The 26,641-nt window shown below is 45.8% G+C and overlaps 1 protein-coding gene across 6 annotated transcripts in view; it reads right to left on the minus strand.

The window, feature by feature from the left end:
* Positions 1–26,641, minus strand: part of TMEM63B (transmembrane protein 63B) — a 112,264-nt gene that overhangs the window by 32,549 nt on the left and 53,074 nt on the right. For all 6 annotated transcript variants that reach the window (XR_012244034.1, XR_012244037.1, XR_012244036.1 and 3 more), the window contains 9 exons: positions 20,701–20,843; positions 20,268–20,319; positions 17,587–17,695; positions 17,344–17,414; positions 13,592–13,672; positions 10,553–10,676; positions 5,119–5,252; positions 4,393–4,530; positions 1,452–1,605 (listed from right to left, as the gene is read on the minus strand). Coding sequence is in view for 2 of the 6 variants with exons in the window: in XM_073628713.1 (XP_073484814.1) it covers positions 1,452–1,605; positions 4,393–4,530; positions 5,119–5,252; positions 10,553–10,676; positions 13,592–13,672; positions 17,344–17,414; positions 17,587–17,695; positions 20,268–20,319; positions 20,701–20,843 (1,006 nt within the window). In the remaining 4 variants the exon portion in view is untranslated. The remainder of the gene's footprint in view (positions 1–1,451; positions 1,606–4,392; positions 4,531–5,118; positions 5,253–10,552; positions 10,677–13,591; positions 13,673–17,343; positions 17,415–17,586; positions 17,696–20,267; positions 20,320–20,700; positions 20,844–26,641) is intronic.

Consider the following 26,641-nt stretch of genomic DNA (forward strand, 5'->3'; position numbering starts at 1 on the left):
ATGGAGCGAGTACAAAGAAGGGCAACAAAGCTAATAAAGGGTCTGGAGGATATTAGTTATGAGGAAAGGTTGCGAGCTCTGAACTTATTCTCTCTGGAGAAGAGACGCTTGAGAGGGGATATGATTTCAATTTACAAATACTGTACTGGTGACCTCACTATAGGGAGAAAACTTTTTCGCAGAAGAGAGTCTAATAAGACTCGTGGCCACTCATTACAATTAGAAAAAAAGAGGTTTAACCTTAAACTACGTAGAGGGTTCTTTACTGTAAGAGCGGCAAGGATGTGGAATTCCCTTCCACAGGCGGTGGTCTCAGCGGGGAGCATTGATAGCTTCAAGAAACTATTAGATAATCACCTGAATGACCGCAATATACAGGGATATGTAATGTAATACTGACACATAATCACACACATAGGTTGGACTTGATGGACTTGTGTCTTTTTTCAACCTCACCTACTATGTAACTATGCAATAATAATGATGATTATTAAAGCAGAGGTCTGCCAATTTTTTTTTTTTTTTTTAAAGTCAGCAGCTACAAATACTGCAGCTGCTGACTTTTAAAATAGGGCGCCCGTGATGTCGGCATCCGAAGCCGATCTCTCCCTCGGCTCTTGGGTGCTGCCGCCGCCATCTTCGGTAAGGGAATCAGGAAGTGAAGCCTTGCGGCTTCACTTCCTGGTTCCCTACTGCGTATGAGCAACTAGCGCTGCTCGATACCCCTGGTCCCTGCTGTCTTCTGGGACCTGTGTGTCTCCCAGAAGACAGCATGGGGGACGGAGAAGGCCTTGGAAGTGGCGTAGATACCCGCGGGTGGCTCGGGTATCTATGCCCGGAAGTGGGAGCAAAATACCTGTATTAGACAGGTATCTGCTCCCACCTCCCCCCTGAAAGGTGCCAAATGTGACACCGAAAGGGGGGGGAGGATTCCAAAAAGTGTAAGATGTTAGAGCGAAACATGTTGAGAAAACAAGTGGTATCTGTAATATAAATTGTTGTTACATTTTTTAAATTCACCTTTTTGAAAAATATTGTACTATATGTGGCCTTGATCAGGCTCTTTTTAATCAGTTTGTAATAAAATGTATCTTTTATTCTAATTGTGGTTTCAATATATATTTTGAACTTTGACACCTTTAAAGTCCCAAGGCTTTATGCCTAAAGTCCCTTCCTTCCTACTCCAAAAAGCGCAAGTTTAATTTTTGGGTGGAGCTCCGCTTTGTGCTGCTCTGTGTCCTGTGATGTACAAAAAAAAAAAAAAAAGAGATTCTATATAATGAAGATATTTCTTTCTAGAGGCTCTCTGCACCTTGTAATTTTCTAAATGTTATATTTGTATCACACACAAGCAATCCACTGTACAGGTAGCTCTGTGTCTGCAGTCCTTCCAGTCTTCGGACAGCCATGTGAAAACTGGGTTGCTCCCTCCGCCTTTCCCCCAAACTTACATTCAGGTACTCCACGGGTTTGGTAACGTTGAACTTGTCCATGGTGGTGATGATAATAGCCGGTGTTGTGAGGAAGAAGAGGAGGAGGAAGAGAATGACGTTGATAATCAGGCAGCGGAACCACCAGTGAAAGCCACGTGTAGACAGGTTCTCCCTAGGGGTGACAAGGACACATTTATCCATTTATTCGTTATCGAGATCCCAGATTTGGGCAGCTGCATTCCTGCAGTGCCCTGAATTAGAGTACTGTCTACCCCAGAGGCACACACTGCCTTCTATCATGGGTCAGCCCTAACTCAATACCCAGCATTAAATACTGCCACCACTCTAAACTCTGCTCGGCATGCATCTGCCTCTGACCCAACTTAACCCCTTCATGCATTTTTCTGACATTTGTTCCTTACAAGTTAAAAATCAGTATTTTTGGCTAGAAAATTACTTGGAACCCCCAAAATATGATATATATATATTTTTTAGCAGAGACCCTAGAGAATAAAATGGCGATTGTTGCAATATTTTATGTCACACTGTATTTGTGCAGCAGTCTTTCAAATGCAATATATTTTTTTTTTTTTTTAAATACACTTCATGAATTAAAAAAAAAAAATAAAAAACAGTAAAGTTAGCCCAATTTTTTTGTAATGTGAAAGATGATGTTACACCGAGTAAATAGATACCCAACATGTCCCGCTTCAAAATTGAGCAGACTCGTGGAATGGCGACAAATGACAGTATAAAAAATCTCCATAGGTGATGCTTTAAAAATTTCTACAGGTTACCAGTTTAGAGATACAGAGGAAGTCTTGCACTAGAATTATTGCTCTCGCTCCAACGATACCTCACATGTGTGGCTGGAACACGGTTTACATTTAGGGGCACGACTTACGTATGTGTTCGCTTCTGCGAGTACAGAGGGATGGGGTGTTTTACATATTTCTTTTTTTACACTGTCCTTTTAAAAAAACTTTGCTCACTTTTATTGCTGTCACAAGGAATGTAAACATCCCTTGTGACATTAATAGGCGGTGACAGGTACTCTTTATGGAGGGGGTCTGGGGTCTATGAGACCCCAAATCCCTCCTTTGCACTTAAAAAACACTCATAGCGCCAAGTTTGGCAGTTTTGAATGCTGGCATTTTCTAAAATTTGGCACCTTTAAGGCTCCAATAAACAGGAAGTGATGTCATGACATCGCTTTTGGGTTACTAAATCCCGGACCCGATCAAAGCCGATTCCGGTGGGACCGGAGAGCTCAGGCAAGGCGCAGAAGGAAGCTGGAGGGGGGGGGCGTCCCCTGCCGCTGCTTGTAATAACAGATAAGCGGCTGCTTAGCCACATCAGTTTTTATTACAAGAAAGCCACCAGTCGGCTCTTAAAAACGATACTGCCCCGGTTATAACCCCCTGGAAGCCGAAGACCTCATATTTGCTTTTTGACGGCGTGAAGAGGTTAAAGGGCATGATTACTTTTTACGAGCTTAGGCTATACTTCTCCTTTAACAGCTCCAAAAATGAGCAGGAATGACCATGCCCCCATATTTAAGCTCCAGGAATGACCACACCTCAAATCTTCCTTCCCCGAAGCCACAAGCTTTAGGAATGACAAATCCACCCCTCTCCCCAGCTCCATAGCCACCCTAAAAAAGCACACCTCAGAAATGACCACCCCCCCCCCCCCCCCTGCCCTGGAGGCGCACCTCAGGAAACACCACGCCCCGGTGTACCATGTCCTGGAGGTACACCTCAGGAATGACCATGCCCCGCTGGACCCAATCCTGGAAGCACACCTCAGGAATGACCCTGCCCTGGAAATGCACCTCAGGAAAGACCATGCCCCATTGTACCCTGTCCTGGGAGGTACACCTCAGGAAAGACCATGCCCCACTGTACCCTGTCCTGGGAGGTACACCTCAGGAAAGACCATGCCCCTCTGTACCCTGTCCTGGAGGTACACCTCAGGAATGACCCTGCCCTGGAAGCACACCTCAGGAAAGACCATGCCCCGCTGTACCATGTCCTAGAGGTACACCTCGGGAATGACCCTGTCCTGCTGTACCCTGTGCTGGACGTACACCTCAGGAATGACCCTGCCCTGGAAATACATCTCAGGAAAGACCATGCCCCTCTGTACCCTGTCCTGGGAGGTACACCTCAGGAAAGAAAATGCCCCTCTGTACCCTGTCCTGGAGGTACACCTCAGGAATGACCCTACCCTGGAAGCACACCTCAGGAAAGACCATACCCCGCTGTACCCTGTGGTGGACATACACCACAGGAATGACTCTGCCCTGCTGTACCTTGTGCTGGGACGTACACCTCAGGAATGACCATGCCCCGCTGGACCCTATCCTGGGAGGTACACCTCAGGAATAACCCTGCCCTTGAAGCACACCTCAGGAAAGACCATGCCCCGCTGTACCCTGTCCTGGAGGTACACCTCAGGAACGACCCTGCCATGCTTTACCCTGTTGCTGGAGGCACACCTCCGGAATGACCCTGCCCCGTCGTACCCTGTGCTGGAGGTACACTTCAGGAATGACTAGGCCCTGCTGTACCCTGTTCTGGAGGTACACCTCAGGAATGACTATGCCCTGCTGTACCCTGTTCTGGAGGTACACCTCAGGAATGACTATGCCCTGCTGTACCCTGTTCTGGAGGTACACCTCAGGAATGACTATGCCCTGCTGTACCCTGCCCTGGAGGTACACCTCAGGAATGACTATGCCCTACTGTACCCTGTCCTGGAGGTACACCTCAGGAATGACTAGGCCCTGCTGTACCCTGTCCTGGAGGCACACCTCAGGAATGACCATGCCCCTTGTCCCACACCTAAAAGGCAAGCCTCAAGAAGGACCATTTCCCCCTTTTCCTCTGCCCTGGAGGCACACACCTAGGAATAATCATGCCCTGCACTCCCCAACCCCAGAGGAACCTTCTCTCACCAGTACATATTCTGGGGATCTGGAGCGTAGCTGACAGTCCAGTTGGGGATGTGAAGAGTTTCACTGCAGGATGAACTTTTGGGCTCCCCTCTGCAACTGCAGCCATGACATTTACATGCATTGAAATCTTTCAAAATCCTGGAAGGGGAAAAAACAAGACAAAACAAAAAAAACATTTACAAGGTAATCGCTATTAAAAAAAACAAAAAACAGAATGAGGATGGTAGCTTGCCTGGTGATTTCTAGACTGGGCAGAGAGTGAGGGACAAAAAATATGTAATAAAAGCTTACTGGAAAAGAACTAGAACCACAGAGGGAACCACAAAGGATAAAGATCACCTGTAGACCTTCAAGAGCATCCATAGTAGCCATAATAAAATCACACAACCCACAGGTTTGAGTGCACCGCTGTCAAACTTTTGATTATGTCTTTCATCATTAAGACATAACCCTTGTGGAATATTCCTAGGCCAGGGTTTCTGGGGCTGAATACAGGGTAACAGCTCCAACCTCTGGCTCTCTGGGGGCAGAGCTTCACCATAGGGAGTAGTCATGCCACACTCTGGGGATTTCCATTACATGCTAGTAATGCCTAGGTGTGAAATGTCAAACTGCTAAAGTGTCAAGTCTCCGTTGTTGGTAACACTTGGGGGGGTGGACCATAAAAAGCCAAGAAAACTGGGATGACACCTAGACATTGCTGAATCTGGGTCCTATTGGACTTACATGGCTGTGGTGGCCTCATTCTGAAAGGTGACAAAGGCCATTCCAAGTTGTTTCTCATTGACCTTTTCCTTTTCTTTCTTGTATTCTTCTTTCAGACGTTGCTCTAGCCGTGTGTAATACTCAATGGCCTCCACCTGGAATGGTAAAGGAAGATCCACATTACAGTGGTACCAGTGAACAGAGTTCTACATGTATCAGGCAATTTTAGGGCAATCTACAGTTTCAACCATCTGTCTCAGCAACCTATTCAGCTGGACTGTTATTGACGATCATTAAAAAGGTCACTATGACTTCAAGCAGTTTAAAAGTTTGTGTGATCCCGGCAGCACAGTCATTCTGAATCGCAAAACAAGTTTATTGGGAGAAGGTGGGTGGTAAAGCCTGCTAAATCTGTATGGAAGTTGTTGTCCATCACCCCAATATCAGAGCAATGACACCCAGCACTGTCCCTATTACCTCCCACAGTGCACATCATTGGGTACTGTTGTACAATGTATATATATATATATATATACACCATACGCCGCACGCTGCATCAAATTGGTCTGCATGGCTGTCATCCCAGAAGGAAGCCTCTTCTAAAGATGATGCACAAGAAAGCCCACAAACAGTTTGCTGAAGACAAGCAGACTAAAGACATGAATTACTGGAACCATGTCCTGTGGTCTGATGAGACCAAGATAAACTTATTTGGTTCAGATGGTGACAAACGTGTGTGAAGGCAACCAGGTGAGGAGTACAAAGACAAGTGTGTCTTGTCTACAGTCAAGCATGGTGGTGGGAGTGTCACATAGCTCCCAACTGTCCCTGATTTTGAGCAATGTCCCTCTGTCCCTCTTTCCCCTTCATTTTGGTCTGATCTATATAGTTGTATATAAAATGCACTTTTTACCTTTCAAAAAGTGTTTCATAGTGCTAAACCTTTCAACCAAATTGCTGCATTTAAAAGCCAATATAAAGGAATAGTAGTGGTAAAAAAAAGCCCTTGTGGATGTATTAAACCTTTTTTTTGGTTAATTCTCCTTTAAGGGGGTATGACAGGGGGCGTGTCCTATGCCTACATACATTTGCTAGTAAGTGTCCCTCATTCCCATCTCAAAATGTTGGGAGGTATGGTGTCATGGTCTGGGGCTGCATGAGTGCTACCGGCACTGGGGAGCTACAGTTCATTGAGGGAACCATGAATGCCAACATGTACTGTGACATACTGAAGCAGAGCATGATCCCCCTCCCTTCAAAGACTGGGCTGCAGGGCAGTATTCCAACATGATAATGACCCCAAACACACCTCCAAGATGACCACGGCCTTGCTAAAGAAGCGGAGGGTAAAGGTGATGGACTGGCCAAGCATGTCTCCAGACCTAAACCCTATTGATCATCTGTTGGACATCCTCAAATGGAAGGTGGAGGAGCGCAAGGTCTCCAACATCCACCAGCTCCGTAATGCCGTCATGGAGGAGGGGAAGAGGACTCCAGTGGCAACCTGTGAAGCTCTGGTGAACTCCATGCCCAAGAGGGTTAAGGCAGTGCTGGAAAATAATGGTGGCCACACAAATTATTGACACTTTGGGCCCCATGTGGACATTTTCACTTAGGGGTGTACTCACTTTTGTTGCCAGCGGTTTAGACATTAATGGCTGTGTGTTGAGTTATTTTGAGGGGACAGCAAATTTACACTGTTATACAAGCTGTACACTCACTACTTTACATTGTAGACAAGTGTCATTTCTTCAGTGTTGTCACATGAAAAGATAGAAGAAAATATTTACAAACATGTGAGGGGTGTACTCACTTTTGGAGATACTGTATTTGTGGTCCTTGTGAAAGCTGAATACATCTTAGTATCCACTCCCAATCAGCGGGACTATGCACATATATTGACCATCAGTATTATTTGATGCAGTCTGTGATGTGTGGTGTCCCCTTACACTTGTGATCAAAGGCCCATCAGCACCTACCCAGTGTGTCCTGAGGAAGCTATTTTGCAAAACGCGTTGACAAGTAGACGTGGAGGATTTGTTGGATCATTTTCTAATACAGATATATCAATACATTTACGATTTACCTACATATGCAATAATCCAACCTTCATGTCTGGTATATTGAGTATCTGTTGACCTTGTCTCATTATAAGGTGTTGTCTAAATGTTTATATGTTTTTTAGCCTTTTTGTAATAAAGATATTTTTTTCATATATTTATTGCCTCATGATGTGCCTACAAAGTCTGCTCATTTTTTGAGGTTTATTCTCAATCCTTATATTGGGGAGGGATGAAGAGACATGATGTACTCACATTGGAAGTTGATACCCAGTGAGGTGCTCTATGGGAGCCAATATGGATTGAAGACAAGATTTAAATACATTACAAGGTGTTGCCCAGTGAGGTGCTCTATGGGCAGTAACATAAAGGGATGGACACATGATATACATACATTGGACAGTGGTTCCCAGTGAGGTACCCAATCCGAGATATAGGGGAGTAAAATAGACATAATATACTTACATTGGAAGGTGATACTCGGTGGAAGCTCCTTGAGGTCAGGGCCTACAAAGTCGGCACATTTTTTGGGATTCATTCTCAATCCTTATATTCAATCTTTGGATGTTGGCATGGTGGGGGTCTTCCCTTTCTATGCCTCCCGAAAACTTCCTATAGATCACATCACTGGGCATATCCTTTTAAAATATTTAGATTAGGTCTTCATCACTCCCTAGTAGCTCTCATAGAGCACCTCACTGGATACCACCTTCCAATGCTTGGATATCATGTCTCCAAAAGAGACCATGCATGGTTGGTCAAGGGCGTGCGTGCATTAACATATGTCCCTCACCCTTGGATGTACACACGGCCCGGGGGGGGGGGGGGGGGGTTAAAACTTTCCCTAATGGTAGCTGGTGCTGTGACTTATTGCTAGCTCCTGCCTGTGTCTCCTGTCCTTGTTTCTGAATCCACTCCTATGTATTCTTGCTTGCCACCTGCCCCAACATCTGCTTGGACAATGAGTATTCACTATATTGTATCCCCACCCTGTTCCTGTGCCATCCCCCGGTGGGGCAATCCTAAGGGCTGTGACCTGGTGGCATCTTGCAGCAAAGTAGCTTGGTGCTCAGTAGGGTCACCGGCCCATCATCCCTTAGGAAAGGTCCTGTGGTGAAGACCAAGGGGGTCACTACGATTACTGTGCGTTGGGTGAGCCCGCATCACCTACCCGCGGTGAAGCTTGCAACACTAAAATGCAGCAGCACTCAAACACAAATCGCAGCAAATATCTGTATTTGGCTTCCCTTGCCTTCCACCTTAACCACTTGCCTACCAGGCCAATTCTGACATTGCTCTCCTACATGTAAAAATGTTTGCTAGAAAATTACACAGAACCCCCCAAACATTATATAGGTTTTTTTTTTTTTTTTAGCAGAGACCCTGGAGAATAAAATGGCAGTTGTTGCAACTTTTTACTCCACATGTTTGCGCAGCAATTTTTCAAACTTTTTTTTTTAAAAAAAAAAATGCAACAGCTTCATGCATTAAAAAAAAAAAAAAAACAAAACAAAACACACACACACACACACACACACACACAACAAAACACAGTAAAGTTAGCCCAATTTTTTTGCATAATGTGAAAGATGTTACTCCGAGTAAATAGATACCAAACATGTCACACTTCAAAATTGCACACACCCGTGGAAGGGCGCCAAACTTCGGTATTTAAAAATCCCCATAGGCGACGCTTTAAATTTTTTTTTTACAGGTTACATGTTTTTAGTTACAGAGCAGTTCTTGGGCTAGAATTATTGCTCTCGCTCTTACGTTCGCGGCGATACCTCATGTGTGGTTTGAACGCCGTTTACATATGTGGGCGCGACTTAGGTATGCGTTCGCTTCTGCAAGCGAGCACGCGGGGACAGGTGCGCTTTCCCTAATGGTAGCTGGTGCTGTGACTTATTGCCATTTTTTTTAAATTTCTTTTCACCTACAGGTAGGTGAGAATTAAAAAAAAAAAAAAAAAAATATTGCCAATTGATTTTAAGGATTTACATTAGTGCTGCATGGTGAGGAGTGAAAAATGTGGGTGGAACTCCGCTTTAACCGCTTCCCACCCGCCCGTCATATGACGTTGTCAACTTTGAGCAGTGATATCTGAATGATGGGTGCAGGTACAGGTATCATTCAGATATCTTCTCTTACAGCCAGCGATTAAAGGGGGTTGTAAACCCTTGTGTTTTTTCACCTTAATGCATCCTATTGGGATCCCAGAAGAGGAGGATCGGGGCCACACTGTGCAAAACGAACTGCACAGTGGAGGCAAGTATGATATGTTTGTTATTAAAAAAAAAACCACAAGGGTTTACAAGCCTATATCTAATTTCACTTTCTCCTCTAGGGGGCCGCGGCCACCATTTCTGGTTTTGCATTGGCTCCTGGGAGATCTTGGTCAGCTTGGCATGGCACTGCTCCAATAACATTTAACATTAGCGTCCATGGAAAATCTTGGTCAGCTTGGCATGGCACTGCTCCAATAACATTTAACATTGGCGTCCATGGAAAACCTTGGTCAGCTTGGCATGGCACTGCTCCAATAACATTTAACATTGGCGTCCATGGAAATTCTTGGCTAGCTTGGCATTTCACTGCTCCAATAACATTTAACACTGGCGTCCATGAAAATTCTTGGTCAGTTTGGCATGGTGCGGCTCCAGTAACATTTAACAGTGGCGTCTATGGAAAATCTTGGTCAGCTTGGCATGGCAAGCCGACCAAGATTGCACGGCACATGCGCAAGATCGGCAGGTGCATGCTGGGTAGCCAGCATGCACGGAATCCAGGAAGAAGGACACTGTGGCTTCAGATGCCCACACTGGAGATGGGCGCGCTGTGCAGAGACGTCACAAAGTAAGAAAATGATGCTGCACAAATAGAAGACTGGGCATAGTTTACAGCATACCTTTGTTACATTGCACAAGACATGAGTATTCTAGGGGTATTTTTTATCTTAAAAGTCATATTTCGGCTGGAACTCCGCTTTAAAAACACACCTAGAACCTGCCTGGGGCCCGATGTTGTTAAACATAAGAATACAACACCCATGTACCCAATCCCTTACTCTCCAGAATCCACCAAGGCATAAACACAATTCCCACATATATGTGCCACTGATCTCTGGCGGTAGGTAGGTAGGCATCATACTTTAATGCAGGTACCGCTAAGGACTTTAGGGTTAGGCCATTTCTATTAAACTCACACAGATGACTCCCATCATTGCCCTATCATGGGCTTTGTCAACAAGGCTGCACAAACTGCTGTGAACCCATAGCGAACAATCAGAATATAGCTCACAGAAGGTAAATCCGTGTACAGAATGAAGTTTTATTGGCCGCTTTCATCTTTTCATGATGGAATAATGAATTCTGTGCACTGCCGTGTACTCTCACCTGCTCGCACCCTTTGATCACGCAGCAGCACAAGTGACCGCATGGCTTTGGGTTGATGAAAGACGTGAGGTTGTCTTTACTCCTCAAGTGGGTGAAATAGATGCGACCACGTTCAGCTTTTTTCCTAAACAGAACAGAGAAGAGGCGTCAGATGTCAGGAGAACACGGAAAATGAATTGACTTTCACTCTCGCTCTGGAAGGAAGGATCATGTTCTCCGTGTACAGGGTTCTATCAAGTGCAATGTATATCTGAAGCCCGTTTATACCTCCTAGTGTGGTGTACTGTATAACAATCAAACCATCTTCTTGGCTCCTCATCTAGTGGCTCCTCATCTAGTGGCTCCCCATCTAGTGGCTCCCCATCTAGTGGCTCCCCATCTAGTGGCTCCCCATCTAGTGGCTCCTCATCTAGTGGCTCCTCATCTAGTGGCTCCCCATCTAGTGGCTCCCCATCTAGTGGCTCCCCATCTAGTGGCTCCTCATCTAGTGGCTCCTCATCTAGTGGCTCCTCATCTAGTGGCTCCCCAACTAGTGGCTCCTCATCTAGTGGCTCCTCATCTAGTGGCTCCCCAACTAGTGGCTCCCCAACTAGTGGCTCCTCATCTAGTGGCTCCTCATCTAGTGGCTCCTCATCTAGTGGCTCCTCATCTAGTGGCTCCCCAACTAGTGGCTCCCCAACTAGTGGCTCCTCATCTAGTGGCTCCTCATCTAGTGGCTCCTCATCTAGTGGCTCAAGCACTTTTGCTCTTTCATTATGAATCACTCTAGATAAGATATTGAGGTTGCTCAGTGTTTGTATTGTCTTTTGAGTTGTTGGATGCAGTCACTTATTGCCTTTTTATCTGACATCCCTCTGATAATAAATGTTCTATTTTGCTTTATTCTTTCATGCTCCTTGTGAGCTTTGGGTTGCTGTAGGTCACATGGCTGCTCTACCTGCTTCTCATCCAACTGCTGCAGAACTATAAGTCCCACGAGGCATTGTAAGGCTGACAGTTACAAGCATGACTCCCAAAGGTAGAGGCATGATGGGACTTGTAGTTCCGCAGCAGCTGGAGGGCCGCAGGTTGAGCACCCCGTTCTGTAGGTGGTGATCAAGCATGAGTGAGGGACCTGTGTACTGGCCGAGTCCAGACTCTTTTTATGTTTTAATTGACAACGTTGACATTTTTAAGTGGTGGGTGGCGGTGATAATCTAGATTATTTTGCTGTTTTTCAATATATTATCGTCCCTAATAAAGATATCTTTTACAGTGCATCAATCTTAAGGTCGCATTTAGTACCCGCTTTTTTCCTTTGGGGTCTTCCCCCCCCCCCCTTTTTTTTTTTTTAATTGGCAGTACTTTGGGGTACGCTGAACCCCACCCATATGGTGGTCACATATTACGGTTCATTCTGTTTCCCCCCTTTTCAGTGTCATCTTATATGTTGACACACAATATAGTAAAAAGTATTGGGACGCCTGTCTGTTCACGTAAACATACATATGTATTTAAATGGATTTAATATTTAACTCTATTAAATATTAAAAAAAAGTGTGGAAACTTTTTGAAGATATATGTAGAGATTATATATAGAGAATAAATATATATATATGTATATCGATAGATAATCTATCCATATCTAATCTCTCTCTATATCTCTCTCTCTCTCTATATATATATCTATATCTACACACACATACAAACAAACTGCCAAAAGTATTGGGACGCCTGCCTTTACACACTCATGTACTTTAATGGCATCCCAGTCTTAGTCCGTAGGGTTCAATATTGAGTTGGCTCCGCCCTTTACAGCTATAACAGCTTCAACTCTTCTGGGAAGGCTGTCCACAAGGTTTAGGAGGGTGTCTATGGGAATGTTTGACCATTCTTCCAGAAGAGCATTTGTGAGGTCAGGCACTGATGTTGGATGAGAAGGCCTGGCTCGCAGTCTCCGCTGTAATTCATCCCAAAGGTGTTCTATCGGGTTGTGCAGGCCAATCAAGTTCCTCAGCCCCAAACTCGCTCATTCAGACTATATTGCCAAAAGTAATGGGCCACCCCTCCAAATCATTTGGTGGAAGGGGGGATTATGGTGTGGGGTTGTTTTTCAGGGGTTGGGCGTGGCCCCTTAGTTCCAGTGAAGGGAACTCTTAAGGCGTCAGCATACCAAGACATTTTGGAAAATCTCATGCTGTCAACTTTGTGGGAACAGTTTGGGGATGGCCCCTTCCTGTTCCAACATGACTGCACACCAGTGCACAAAGCAAGGTCCATAAAGACATGGATGAGGGAGTTTGGGGTAGAGGAACACCTTTGGGATGAATTAGAGCGGAGACTGTGAGCCAGGCCTTCTTGTCCAACATCAGTGCCTGACCTCACAAAGGCTCTTCTGGAAGAATGGTAAAACATTCCCATAGACACACTCCTAAATCTTGTGGACGGCCTTCCCAGAAGAGTTGAAGCTGTTATAGCTGCAAAGGGCGGAGCCAACTCAATATTGAACCCAACGGACTAAGACTGGGATGTCATTAAAGTTCATGTGTGTAAAGGCAGGCGTCCCAATACTTTTGACAATAGTGTAGTTCTGTTTGACTGAAACATTTATATCAGTCTCTGAACCAAGGGAGCTTATAATCTAGTGTCCCCACCACAGTCACATGCTATTATTATAGATTTATATAGCTCACACATATTCCATAGCTCTGTACAGGGAACACTTGAAAAAAAACAATCGCACACATTTTCAGAAAGCTGCTCGGAGCAACAAACTGAAGAGCGGAGGATTTAAAGTGCCCAGAAAAATGACAGCTGACAAGTCACTATGGGGGCTCCATTGTGTGCCCCGATCTTCTAGTGCAGGGGTCTCAAACTGGTGGCCCTCCAGCTGTTGCGAAACTACAAGTCCCATCATGCCTCTGCTTGAGGGAGTCATGCTTGTAACTGTCCGCCTTGCAATGGCTCATGGGAGTTGGAGTTGTAGGAGTCCAGAAGAAGATTTTGTTACACTATGAAGGCGAATATGATGAACGCAGCTTGTCGAGTCTCCACTCTCACCTCTCTGTATCCAGAAACATCAGCCTGGCCACATCATAGCACGGCCGAGCTTCCAGCACCGTGCAGTTGTCATACGCCTCCCTGCAACACAAGAAAAGAGGTCAGCAATATCTCAGAGCCCAGATATCTGGCCACCCCCGAAACACTTCTCCAGAGCCAACAGACTTCACACCCCCGACCCACATCTCCAGAGCCAACAGACTTCACACCCCCGACCCACATCTCCAGAGCCAACAGACTTCACACCCCCGACCCACTTCTCCAGAGCCAACAGACTTCACACCCCCGACCCACATCTCCAGAGCCAACAGACTTCACACCCCCGACCCACTTCTCCAGAGCCAACAGACTTCACACCCCCGACCCACATCTCCAGAGCCAACAGACTTCACACCCCCGACCCACTTCTCCAGAGCCAACAGACTTCACACCCCCGACCCACATCTCCAGAGCCAACAGACTTCACACCCCCGACCCACTTCTCCAGAGCCAACAGACTTCACACCCCCGACCCACATCTCCAGAGCCAACAGACTTCACACCCCCGACCCACTTCTCCAGAGCCAACAGACTTCACCCCCCGACCCACTTCTCCAGAGCCAACAGACTTCACACCCCCGACCCACTTCTCCAGAGCCAACAGACTTCACACCCCCGACCCACTTCTCCAGAGCCAACAGACTTCACACCCCGACCCACTTCTCCAGAGCCAACAGACTTCACACCCTGACCCACTTCTCCAGAGCCAACAGACTTCACACCCCCGACCCACTTCTCCAGAGCCAACAGACTTCACACCCCGACACACTTCTCCAGAGCCAACAGACTTCACACCCCCGACCCACTTCTCCAGAGCCAACAGACTTCACACCCCCGACCCACTTCTCCAGAGCCAACAGACTTCACACCCCCGACCCACTTCTCCAGAGCCAACAGACTTCACACCCCCGACACACTTCTCCAGAGCCAACAGACTTCACACCCCCGACACACTTCTCCAGAGCCAACAGACTTCACACCCCCGACCCACTTCTCCAGAGCCAACAGACTTCACACCCCGACCCACTTCTCCAGAGCCAACAGACTTCACACCCCGACCCACTTCTCCAGAGCCAACAGACTTCACACCCCCGACCCACTTCTCCAGAGCCAACAGACTTCACACCCCGACCCACTTCTCCAGAGCCAACAGACTTCACACCCCCGACCCACTTCTCCAGAGCCAACAGACTTCACACCCCCGACACACTTCTCCAGAGCCAACAGACTTCACACCCCCGACACACTTCTCCAGAGCCAACAGACTTCACACCCCGACCCACTTCTCCAGAGCCAACAGACTTCACACCCCGACCCACTTCTCCAGAGCCAACAGACTTCACACCCCGACCCACTTCTCCAGAGCCAACAGACTTCACACCCCCCAACACACTTCTCCAGAGCCAGACTTCTTACCCCCAACACACTTCTCCAGAGCCAACAGACTTCTCACCCCCAACACATAGTTGCATAGTTAGTCAGGTTGAAAAAGGCACAAGTACATCTAGTTCAACCATAAAAAAAAATAAAAGATAAAATAAAAAATATCATACAATCCCATATACACAATCCTATACCCACAGTTGATCCAGAGGAAGGCGATGATCCAATTTGCTACAGCAGGGGAAAAAAATCCTTCCTGATCCCAGAGAGGCGATCAGATTTTTTCTGGATCAACTTTACCTATAAATGTCAGTACCCAGTTATATTATGTACATTTAGGAAAGAATCCAGGCCTTTCTTAAAGCAATCTACTGAGCTGGCCAGAACCACCTCTGGAGGGAGTCTATTTTTCACAGCTCTTATGCCCCGTACACACGAGAGGATTTTCCGACAACAAAATCCATAGATTTTTTTCCGACGGATGTTGGCTCAAACTTGTCTTGCATACACACGGTCACACAAATCTTGTCGGAAATTCCGAACATCAAGAACGCAGTGACATACAACGAGCCGAGAAAAATGAAGTTCAATAGCCAGTGTGGCTCTTCTGCTTTATTCCGAGCATGTGTGGACTTTAGTGCGTCGGAATTGTGTACACACGATCGGAATTTGAGAACCTGCTCTCAAACATTTGTTGGCGGAAATTCCGACAACAAATGTTCTATGGAGCCTACACACGGTCGGATTTTCCGACAACAAGTTCACATCCAACATTTGTGGTCGGAAAATCCTATTGTGTGTACGGCCCATTACTGTGAAGAAACCTTTCCGTATTTGGAGATGAAATCTCTTTTCCTCTAGATGTAAAGAGTGCCCCCTTGTCCTCTGTGATGACCTTAAAGTGAATAACACAACACCAAGTTCATTATATGGACCCCCTTATATATTTATACATGGTGTTCATATCCCCCCCTTAATCTCCTCTTCTCAAGAGTGAATAAATTCAGTTCCTCTAATCTTTCCACATAGCTGAGCTCCTCCATGCCTCTTATCAGTTTGGTTGCCCTTCTCTGCACTTTCTCCAGTTCCCCGATATCCTTTTTGAGAACTGGTGCCCAAAACTGAATTTCATATTCCAGATGAGGTCTTACTAATGATTTGAACAGGGGGGGCAAAGTGATATCTCTCTCTCTGAAGTCCATACCTCTCCTAATACAAGAGAGGACTTTACTCGCTTTGGAAACCGCACCCTTCTCCAGAGCCAACAGATGTCACACACCAGACAGTTCGCTAGAGTTCAGATGTCTAATCAGAGTGGACACAGTTCTCCTGAGCCCACGGACCTCCCACCAGACCTTTCTCTAGAGCAGGGGTCTCCAAAGTACGGTCGTTGGGACGTTTTTAACCAGTCCTCAGACTCACTGCAGAGATGGCCTCTGTGCTAAATCTTTGTTGGGTTTTGCTGAACCTGCGACACATACTCACCCCAACCCCAGCAGTATGGAGCGCAGGTCCTGCAACTGCTCCCAGCGCCCCCATGTGTTGGTAGCTAGGACCAGGCACGCTGTATGAAAAATGACAGCACTAAAAAGGACACTGATGTGAACAGCGAGGCGGAAAGCCAGGAGGTGCAGATGATCTGCACTAAAAAACTTCATTGGTTGATGCCAGTGGTCCTAGCTACCAACACATGGGGGGGTGATGGGAGTAGCTGCAGGACCTGCGCTGCATACTCACCCCAACCCCAGCAGTATACAGCGCAGGTCCTTCAACTATTCCTGGGCACCCCCCCATGAAGTATTTTAGTGTATGTATAGCTGTTTGTCGAAATGAGGAACTAGAGTCAACGCTGTCGTGGAAATGACCACTTCTTCAGGACCTCTTAAATGTACATGATCACAAAAGTGGATTCTTTTTCTGGAAGATTTCAATTTATATACTTTTCATGCATCTTGTAACTAGACCACACAGTGTACAGAAATGTACTGGTGGAATATTTCAGTGAGGTATAGCCTCGCCGGCCCATGGGATAAAGATCATCCCCAGAGTAGAGCTCTTTATACAGAAAGACCCCAAAGTTTCCACATGGTGTGGTAGTATGAGGAGTAATCAGCCAATCAAGCTTGCTCCTAAGGACGCAGCGTTCACAGAGCGTGCCCACCCGAGCCCCACAGTGGGTGAGCGGGCAGCGCGATCACGGGAGGAAGTCCATGGATGCCCTCACGGCAAAGTAAGCCCGCACTGTAGCTGTTTTTTTTGGATATAGCGCGGACGGGAACAGGTTAAGAACGCACAAAGGGTTCAGAAGTTAAGAAAAGATTGCAACTTACTCAAAATGCTTCTTAATTTTTCCTGCCTCTGCATATTTGGAAATGCCATTAATAAACAGAGTTCTCTTCACCTAAGAAAATCAGAAAAAAAAAAGGACATTTGTGAGACGGGAGAACGCAGGATACAGCAGAAACACATTTATGGAGGATCATCATTGGGTGACCAAGCTGTGCCTGAAACATGTCAGCTCTCTATAGGAGGGCATCTATTAAAAACTATCCGACTACATTATGCTGCATTACCAGCTCATCCTCCTTGTAGCGCATTTTGGACGTGTGACGTCGCATACTGTACACCGTGAGCAAGAGGTAGAAGAAGGCGAAGATGGTGTGAAGCCAAAGGAGATTGTTCCTGGGAAGGTAAAGAAAAAGGAGTCATATACATATCCCCCCAATACAGAGAGAGTCCAATACATACACCCCAATACAGAGAGCGTCCAATACATACACCCCAATACAGAGAGAGTCCAATACATACACCCCAATACAGAGCGAGTCCTATACATACACCCCAATACAGAGCGAGTCCTATACATACACCCCAATACAGAGCGAGTCCAATACATACACCCCAATACAGAGAGCACTCTATACATACACCCCAATACAGAGAGAGTCCAATACATACACCCCAATACAGAGAGCACTCTATACATACACCCCAATACAGAGAGCGTCCAATACATACACCCCAATACATAGAGCGTCCAATACATACACCCCAATACAGAGAGCACTCTATACATACACCCCAATACAGAGCGAGTCCAATACATACACCCCAATACAGAGCGAGTCCAATACATACACCCCAATACAGAGCGAGTCCAATACATACACCCCAATACAGAGAGAGTCCAATACATACACCCCAATACAGAGAGAGTCCAATACATACACCCCAATACAGAGAGAGTCCAATACATACATCCCAATACAGAGAGCATCCTAGGCATACACCCCAATACAGAGCGAGTCCTATACATACACCCCAATACAGAGAGAAACCTATACATACAGTCACCCCAATACAGAGAGTCCTGTACATACACCTCAATACAGAGGGAGTCCTATACATACACCCCAATACAGAGCGAGTCCTATACATACACCCTAATACAGAGTGAGTCCTATACATACACCCCAATACAGAGTGAGTCCTATAGATACACCCCAATACAGAGTGAGTCCTATACATACACCCCAATACAGAGAGAAACCTATACATACACCCCAATACAGAGAGAAACCCATACATACACCCCAATACAGAGAGAAACCTATACATACACCCCAATACAGAGAGAAACCTATACATACACCCCAATACAGAGAGAATCCTATACATACACCCCAATACAGAGATCGACCTATACATACACCCCAATACAGAGATCGCCCTATACATACACCCCAATACAGAGAGAGTCCAATACATACACCCCAATACAGAGAGAGTCCAATACATACACCCCAATACAGAGAGAGTCCAATACATACACCCCAATACAGAGAGAGTCCAATACATACACCCCAATACAGAGAGCACTCTATACATACACCCCAATACAGAGAGAGTCCAATACATACATCCCAATACAGAGAGCATCCTAGGCATACACCCCAATACAGAGCGAGTCCTATACATACACCCCAATACAGAGAGAAACCTATACATACAGTCACCCCAATACAGAGAGTCCTGTACATACACCCCAATACAGAGCGAGTCCTATACATACACCCCAATACAGAGCGAGTCCTATACATACACCCTAATACAGAGTGAGTCCTATAGATACACCCCAATACAGAGTGAGTCCTATACATACACCCCAATACAGAGAGAAACCTATACATACAGCCCAATACAGAGAGAATCCTATACATACAGCCCAATACAGAGAGAATCCTATACATACAGCCCAACACAGAGAGAATCCTATACATACACCCCAATACAGAGGGAGTCCTATACATACACCCCAATACAGAGAGAATCCTATACATACACCCCAATACAGAGGGAGTCCTATACATACACCCCAATACAGAGAGAATCCTATACATACACCCCAATACAGAGAGCGCCCTATACATACACCCCAATACAGAGATCGCCCTATACATACACCCCAATACAGAGCGAGTCCAATACATACACCCCAATACAGAGAGAGTCCAATACATACACCCCAGTACAGAGAGCGTCCAATACATACACCCCAATACAGAGAGCGTCCAATACATACACCCCAATACAGAGATCGCCCTATACATACACCCCAATACAGAGATCGCCCTATACATACACCCCAATACAGAGATCGCCCTATACATACACCCCAATACAGAGAGAGTCCTATACATACACCCCAATACAGAGATCGCCCTATACATACACCCCAATACAGAGATCGCCCTATACATACACCCCAATACAGAGATCGCCCTATACATACACCCCAATACAGAGATCGTCCTATACATACACTCCAATACAGAGATCGCCCTATACATACACCCCAATACAGAGATCGTCCTATACATACACTCCAATACAGAGATCGCCCTATACATACACCCCAATACAGAGATCTCCCTATACATACACCCCAATACAGAGATCGCCCTATACATACACCCCAATACAGAAAGAGTCATATCCTTACAGTATCAAAAACATCTAAAAAAAAAAAAAATAGCAGAAGCAGCACAGAATCAGAAAGACATGGAATCAGAACTAGTGCCACAGAACCGGAGCCAGGCACACAGAACTAGACCTGGTCATACAGAACCAGCAAACAAAGAGATCCAACAAGTAGCAGAGAGGAGGAGACACTTTACACCTCTTGTAGACCAATCCTGCGGTGTACACACATTTATACACACATCCATGTGCTCATAAACAAGCAGAGTCTTACCTGGAGTCCAGGTTGGCTATGGTTGTCCTCCCGAAGCTGTACGCATTGTTTTCTGTGGAATAAGATAGAGTCCAGCTGGTCAGTGATATATACGGCACACGTCATCCCCAGGTGTCGAAGACGTGACTCCCCATCCTCTATCCAGTGATCACACAGGGGAGAATTAACAAAAAGAGTGGTGGAGGCATAAAGCAGGTGCCGCCATTCTAAACTAAGAAAATCTTGCTCCTAATTAACAAAGACATAGGAAGCAGGAGAACTGGAGCTGGTGGCCCAACTCCCAAGTAAACAGCTCCAGCTCTCCTGCTTTGAAAAAGGTTGATCTGCTTTGTTAACAGTGGCACATGCCACTTGCACCCGTACAATGGTGCAGGAAGCTTTGCCAATGTGTCTTTATGTAGAAACAATACCAATGAACAGGCTTCTATCTCACCCAGCAGGTTTCCTGAGAAGTTGACCGGGAGCACAATGCCAACAGAGAGCACACCGACTATCACCAACAGACCGATGATGTGGCGTTGAAAGGACAAGTAATGGACAGCATCTGCACCACATTTATCAAGGATTTCATCATCTCTGCAGAAAAAACACAGTCCGCTATTACCGACAAGGAAGGGTGGAGACAGAACACACACCCCCCCCCCCCAAATCACCTGGAGACACCATATACACCCGATCTGAAAAATCATTAATAAGAACAAGAACATTCTGGCGAACATAAAGTCAGCTAATTATGTTTGAAAGCCCTTACACAGAAAAGCCATTACCCATGGATGCATTTATTCAGCCATTTGGTGTTAAAGTCCAACCATTGGCCAAATGTATATATATATATATTATATATATATTTATTAAGCACATACACACTTTTTACTATTCTGCCTCCTATGGAACACAGTACATGCAGTGCTTTGTCCCATGTTCCTAACCCTAGCTGTAAGGTCCTTGCTAGGCATTGCCTAACCCTTGCTAGAAGGTCCTTGCTAGGTGCTTACTAACCCAAGCTATGAGGTCCTTGCAAGGTACTTCCTAACTCTAGCTATGAGGTACTTGCCAGGTGCTTCCTAACCCTTGCTATGAGGTCTTTGCAAGGTACTTCCTAACCCTTGCTATGAGGTCTTTGCAAGGTACTTCCTAACCCTTGCTATGAGGTCCTTGCAAGGTACTTCCTAACCCTTCCTATGAAGTCCTTGCAAGGTACTTCCCAAGCCTAGCTATGAGATACTTGCCAGGTGCTTCCTAACCATCTCTGAAGTCCTTGCAAGGTACTTCCCAACCCTAGCTATGAGGTACTCGCCAGGTGCTTCCTAACCATCTCTGAAGTCATTGCTAGGTACTTCCCAACCCTAGCTATGAGGTACTTGCCAGGTGCTTCCTAACCATCTCTGAAGTCCTTGCTAGGTACTTCCCAATCCTAGCTATGAGATACTTGCCAGGTGCTTCCTAACCATCTCTGAAGTCCTTGCTAGGTACTTCCCAACCCTAGCTATGAGGTACTTGCCAGGTGCTTCCTAACCATCTCTATGAGGTCATTGCTAGGTACTTCCTAACCCTAGCTATGAGGTCCAAACTGATAGGTCCAAACTCATAGGGGACAGAACAGGAATAAAAAGTATAAATGATAGTTTTCATTAAAGATCTTTGTTGACATTTAGGACAAAGCGACAGGTTCACGCGTAAGAAAAAAAAATAACCAGTTTATTTTAACGTTCACCATGTTCCCATGAATAATAAAATACATTATTATTATTTTGTTGTCCTAGCACAAAAAAAAAGGAAAAAAAAAAAAAAAAAGTATAAAAATTGTCATTACCCTTTAATATGTATCTATACTATCCCCTTTTACAGTAAACTTCTATCACCAGATAAAAAATTTGTATAATATAATAAAATCAGAATCCTCTCCTACACCATCCTCATTATGGGGACTACTGCAGACCTAATCTTATTACGCAAGCGTTAATACATACTTTGTCCAAAAGAAAAAAAAAAAAAAAAAAAAAAAGTTGTGCAACCATGTGTATCCATTGACAATAAAGGTCTTTTGTACAAGTGGATACATGCGGTTGTGCAACTTTTTTAAAATTTGTTTTCTTTGGACAACGTGTGTAATAAGTACTCCCTATAGTGAGGATGGTATAGGAGAGGATTACGTTGATTTACCCACTTCAGCTCCAGGCCTTTTCTGGCGCTTTTTGTTGACAAGTAACAAAAAAAAAAATCAGTATCTTCTGCTAGAAAATTAAGAACCCCCAAACATTCTCTCTATATCTATCTTTCTCGATCTATATATACAGTGGGGCAAAAAGATTAACTTTTGATATTGATCAAATACTTATTTTCCACCATAATTTGAAAATAAATTCTTTCAAAAATCAGACAATGTGATTGTCTGGATTTGTTTCCACATCTTGTCTCTCATAGTTGAGGTATACCTATGATGACAATTACAGGCCTCTCTCATCTTTTTAAGTGGGAGAACTTGTACAATTGGTGGCTGACTAAATACTTTTTTGCCCCACTGTATCTCTCTCTCTCTCTCTCTCATGGTTAGTGTTTGGCTGAAGCCATTTATTATCAATCAACTGTTTATTTTTTTAAAATCATAATCACAACAGAAACTACCCAAATGACCCTGATCAAAAGTTTACATATCCCAGTTCTTGATTCTGTGTATTTTGTGGTATTTGTGGATGAGGCTCTTTATCTTCTCAGATGGTAAAGCTGCCCATTCCTCTTGGCAAAAAGCCTCCAGTTCCTGTAAATTCTTGGGCTGTCTTGCATGAACGGCACGTTTGAGATCTCCCCAGAGTGGCTCAATGATATTGAAGTCAGGAGACTGAGATGGCCACTCCAGAACCTTCACTTTATTCTGCTGTAGCCAATGACAGGTCGACTTGGCCTTGTGTTTTTGATCATTGTCATTAGGAGTGCAACGGATCGTCACCGATCCAAAAGGGTCAACCTGTTTGGATCGGCACACCACGCGATCCGCGGAGCGCTCCGCTGCCTCGGCCTTACTAAAGGCCGTGGCTTCGGCCTAGCTCCGGAGCAGCGGCCATCTTGGTACACCCGGCAGCCGTTTACCACGTAATCTCTCCGTCAAATGACAGACAAATGACAGAGCGATCACTTGTAAATGTCATGTCATAATGCCGGTTCCTCTCTCCCCTCTGTGTACTGATCTGTACAGTGGAGGGGAGAGATCGGATGGCAGCAGGGCTGTGGGCTAGATCTGTAGTGCCCACAGCGCTGCTCTGTGACAATTGCAGTCACATCCATGGATCCATCCATGCTCAGCCATCCCTCCATACTTTACCAATACCCTGCCAATACCCCTGCCATACTCGGTAATACCCAGCCATACTCGGCAATACCCAGCCATACCCAGCCAATATTACAGTGGGGGAGATGTCCATAACAGTGGGGGAGATGACGTGGATATTACAGTGGGGGAGATTGTGGATATTACAGTGGGGACTGTATGGTGGTTGCATTTTCACAGGTTTTTGCAAATTCAATTATCATTTGCTGATCCGAAAAATGACCTGATCCGTGACTCTGATCCGAGGAGCCATCCGATCCGTGAGTTTTTTGATCCGTTGCACCCCTAATTGTCATTTTGGAATGTCCAAGTACATCCCATGCGCAGCTTCCTGGCTGATGAATGCAAATGTTACTCCAGTATTTTTTGATAACATACTGCATTCATCTTGCCATCAATTTTGACCAAATTTCCTGTGCCTTTGTAGCTCACACATCCCCAAAACATCAGTGATCCACCTCCGTGTTTCACAGTAGAAATGGTGTACCTTTCATCATAGGCCTTGTTGACTCCTCTCCAAATGAATCGTTTATGGTTGTGGCCAAAATTTTGGTCTCATCACTCCAAATGACTTTGTGCCAGAAGGTTTGAGGCTTGTCTCTGTGCTGTTTGGCGTATTGTAAGTGGGATACTTTGTGTCATTTGCGTAGTAATGGCTTTCTTCTTGTGACTCGACCATGCAGCCCATCTTTCTTCAAGTGCCTCCTTATTGTGCATTTTGAAACAGCCACACCACATGTTTTCAGAGAGTCCTGTATTTCACCTGAAGTTATTTGTGGGTTTTTCTTTGCATCCCAAACAATTTTCCTGGCAGTTGTGGCTGAAAATTTAGTTGGTCTACCTGACCGTTGTTTAGTTTCAACAGAACCCCTCATTTTCCACTTCTTGGTTAGAGTTTGATCACTGCTGATTGACATTCTCAATTCCTTGGATATCTTTTTATATTCCTTTCCTGTTTTATACAGTTCAACTACCTTTGACAATTATTTTGCTTTCCCCATGACTCAGAATCCAGAAACGTCAGTGCAGCACTGGGTGAAAGATGCAAGGGTCTGTCAAGAGTCCAGAAACTCATTGACCTTTTAGGCTGGGTTCACACTGGTACGACACGACAGTCGTACCACTTTGCAGCCGACTTTGCCCTGCGACTTGAAGTCCGACATGCACCCCCCTCCTGAACCATAGTAGGCCGCATGCCCTCAACATGGGGGCCCTGCACCTCCCACCCCAAAGCACCTTGTCCCCATGTTGATGAGGCCTTTTCCCGACAACCCTGGCCATTAATTGTTGGGGTCTGCAGACAGGGGGCTTATCGGAATCTTGAAGCCCCCTTTAACAAGGGGGCCCCCAGATTCTGGCCCCTTACCCTATGTGAATGAGTATGGGGTACATTGTACCCCTACCCATTCACCAAAAAAAAAAAAGGCAAAAATAAAACACATTACACTTGTTTTTAAAGTAATTTATTAAAGTGGTTGTATACCCCAATTTGTCATTTTTACCTACAGATAAGCCTTATTATCTCCTAAACCTGTACGGTTTAGGAGATATTCCCTTTGCATGCAGCCACTGACATCAGCAGCACATGCGCTCTGAATGCCAGGCTGAAGCTCCCTCTGTCCGCTGTCTCCTCCCTCTGTTCTTCCAATGTTGACTCGGCACTCTCTCCTGCTCTAATGCTGGGTGCGCGGTGTGCCACTACTTATATTGGCATGGGGCGGGGTCACCGGGTGATGTCATCCGGAGGCCCCACCCCTTACGTCACCACCTGGAGCATGATGGGGCAGTGACGTCATAAGAGGTGGACCTCCGGTGACCCCGCCCCATGCCAATATTAGTAGTGTCACACAGCACACCCAGCATTAGAGCGGGAGAGAGCGTTGAATCAACATCGGGAGAAAAACAGGAGGGAGAAGACAGCGGAGAAGACCCAGCAAAAGAGCGAGAAGACAGCAAAGTCCTGAACAGAGGGAAAAGAATCGGAGAGGGCTAGAAGACATCAGCGGAGAAGACCCGGAGAGGGGAGAAGAACCGGCAGAAGACATCAGTGGAAGAGGCAGAAGAAACGGAGAGGGGAGAAAAAGTTGGACGAGATGACGGAGCTGCCTTAATAAAAAATTACTTTAAAAACCTGTGTAATGTGTTTTATTTTTGCCTTTTTTTTAGGTGAATGGGTAGGGGTACAATGTACCCCATACTCATTCACAAAGGGTGATGGAGCGGAATCTGAGGGCCCCTTGTTAAAGGGGGATTCCAGCTTCCAATAAGCCCCCTGCCCGCAGACTCTGACAACCAACGGCCAGGGTTGTTGGGAAGAGGCCCTTGTCCTCATCAACATGGGGACAAGGTGCTTCGGGGTGGGGGGCGCAGGGCCCCCCTGCCCCAAAGCACCCACCCCCCCCCCATGTTGAGGGCATGTGGCCTGGTACGGTTCAGGAAAGGGGGAGGTCGCTCGCTCGTCCCCACCCCCTTTCCTGACCTTCCAGGCTGTGTGCTTGGATAAGGGTCTGGTATGGATTTTGGGGGGGGACCCCAACGCCTTTTTTTGGCGTGGGGGTTCCCCTGAAATTCCATACCAGACCAAACGGTCTGATATGCTCTTGGAGGAGGAACCCATGTCGTGTTTTTTTTTTTAATTTGGCGTGGAGTTCCCCTTTAAGATCCTCAGAGCACAAGTCGCATACCAAAGTCGGGTCAGTTAAGACGGCGATCCGCCTTCAGTGGTATTCATTGGGCTGACATAGGATCAAAGTCGGACCAAAGTAGTGCAGGGAGCATTTTCAAAGTCGGACCGACTTGTATCGGACCAGTTAAGATGGCTCCCATAGGAAATCATTGAATTGCACACGTTATGCGACATGAGATCCCAATGTCGGAGCGTTTGTCGTACCGGTGTGAACCCAGCCGAATACATACACACTAATTACAAGGAAACAGATCACAGGTGAGGATGGTTACCTTTAATAGCCATTCAAACCCCTTTGTGTTAACTTGTGCGCATGTTATCAGGCCAAAATCACCAGGGTATGTAAACTTTTGATCAGGGTCA

The sequence above is a fragment of the Aquarana catesbeiana genome, linkage group LG04, assembly GCF_042186555.1.
Source record: "Aquarana catesbeiana isolate 2022-GZ linkage group LG04, ASM4218655v1, whole genome shotgun sequence".
Classification (NCBI taxonomy): domain Eukaryota; kingdom Metazoa; phylum Chordata; class Amphibia; order Anura; family Ranidae; genus Aquarana; species Aquarana catesbeiana.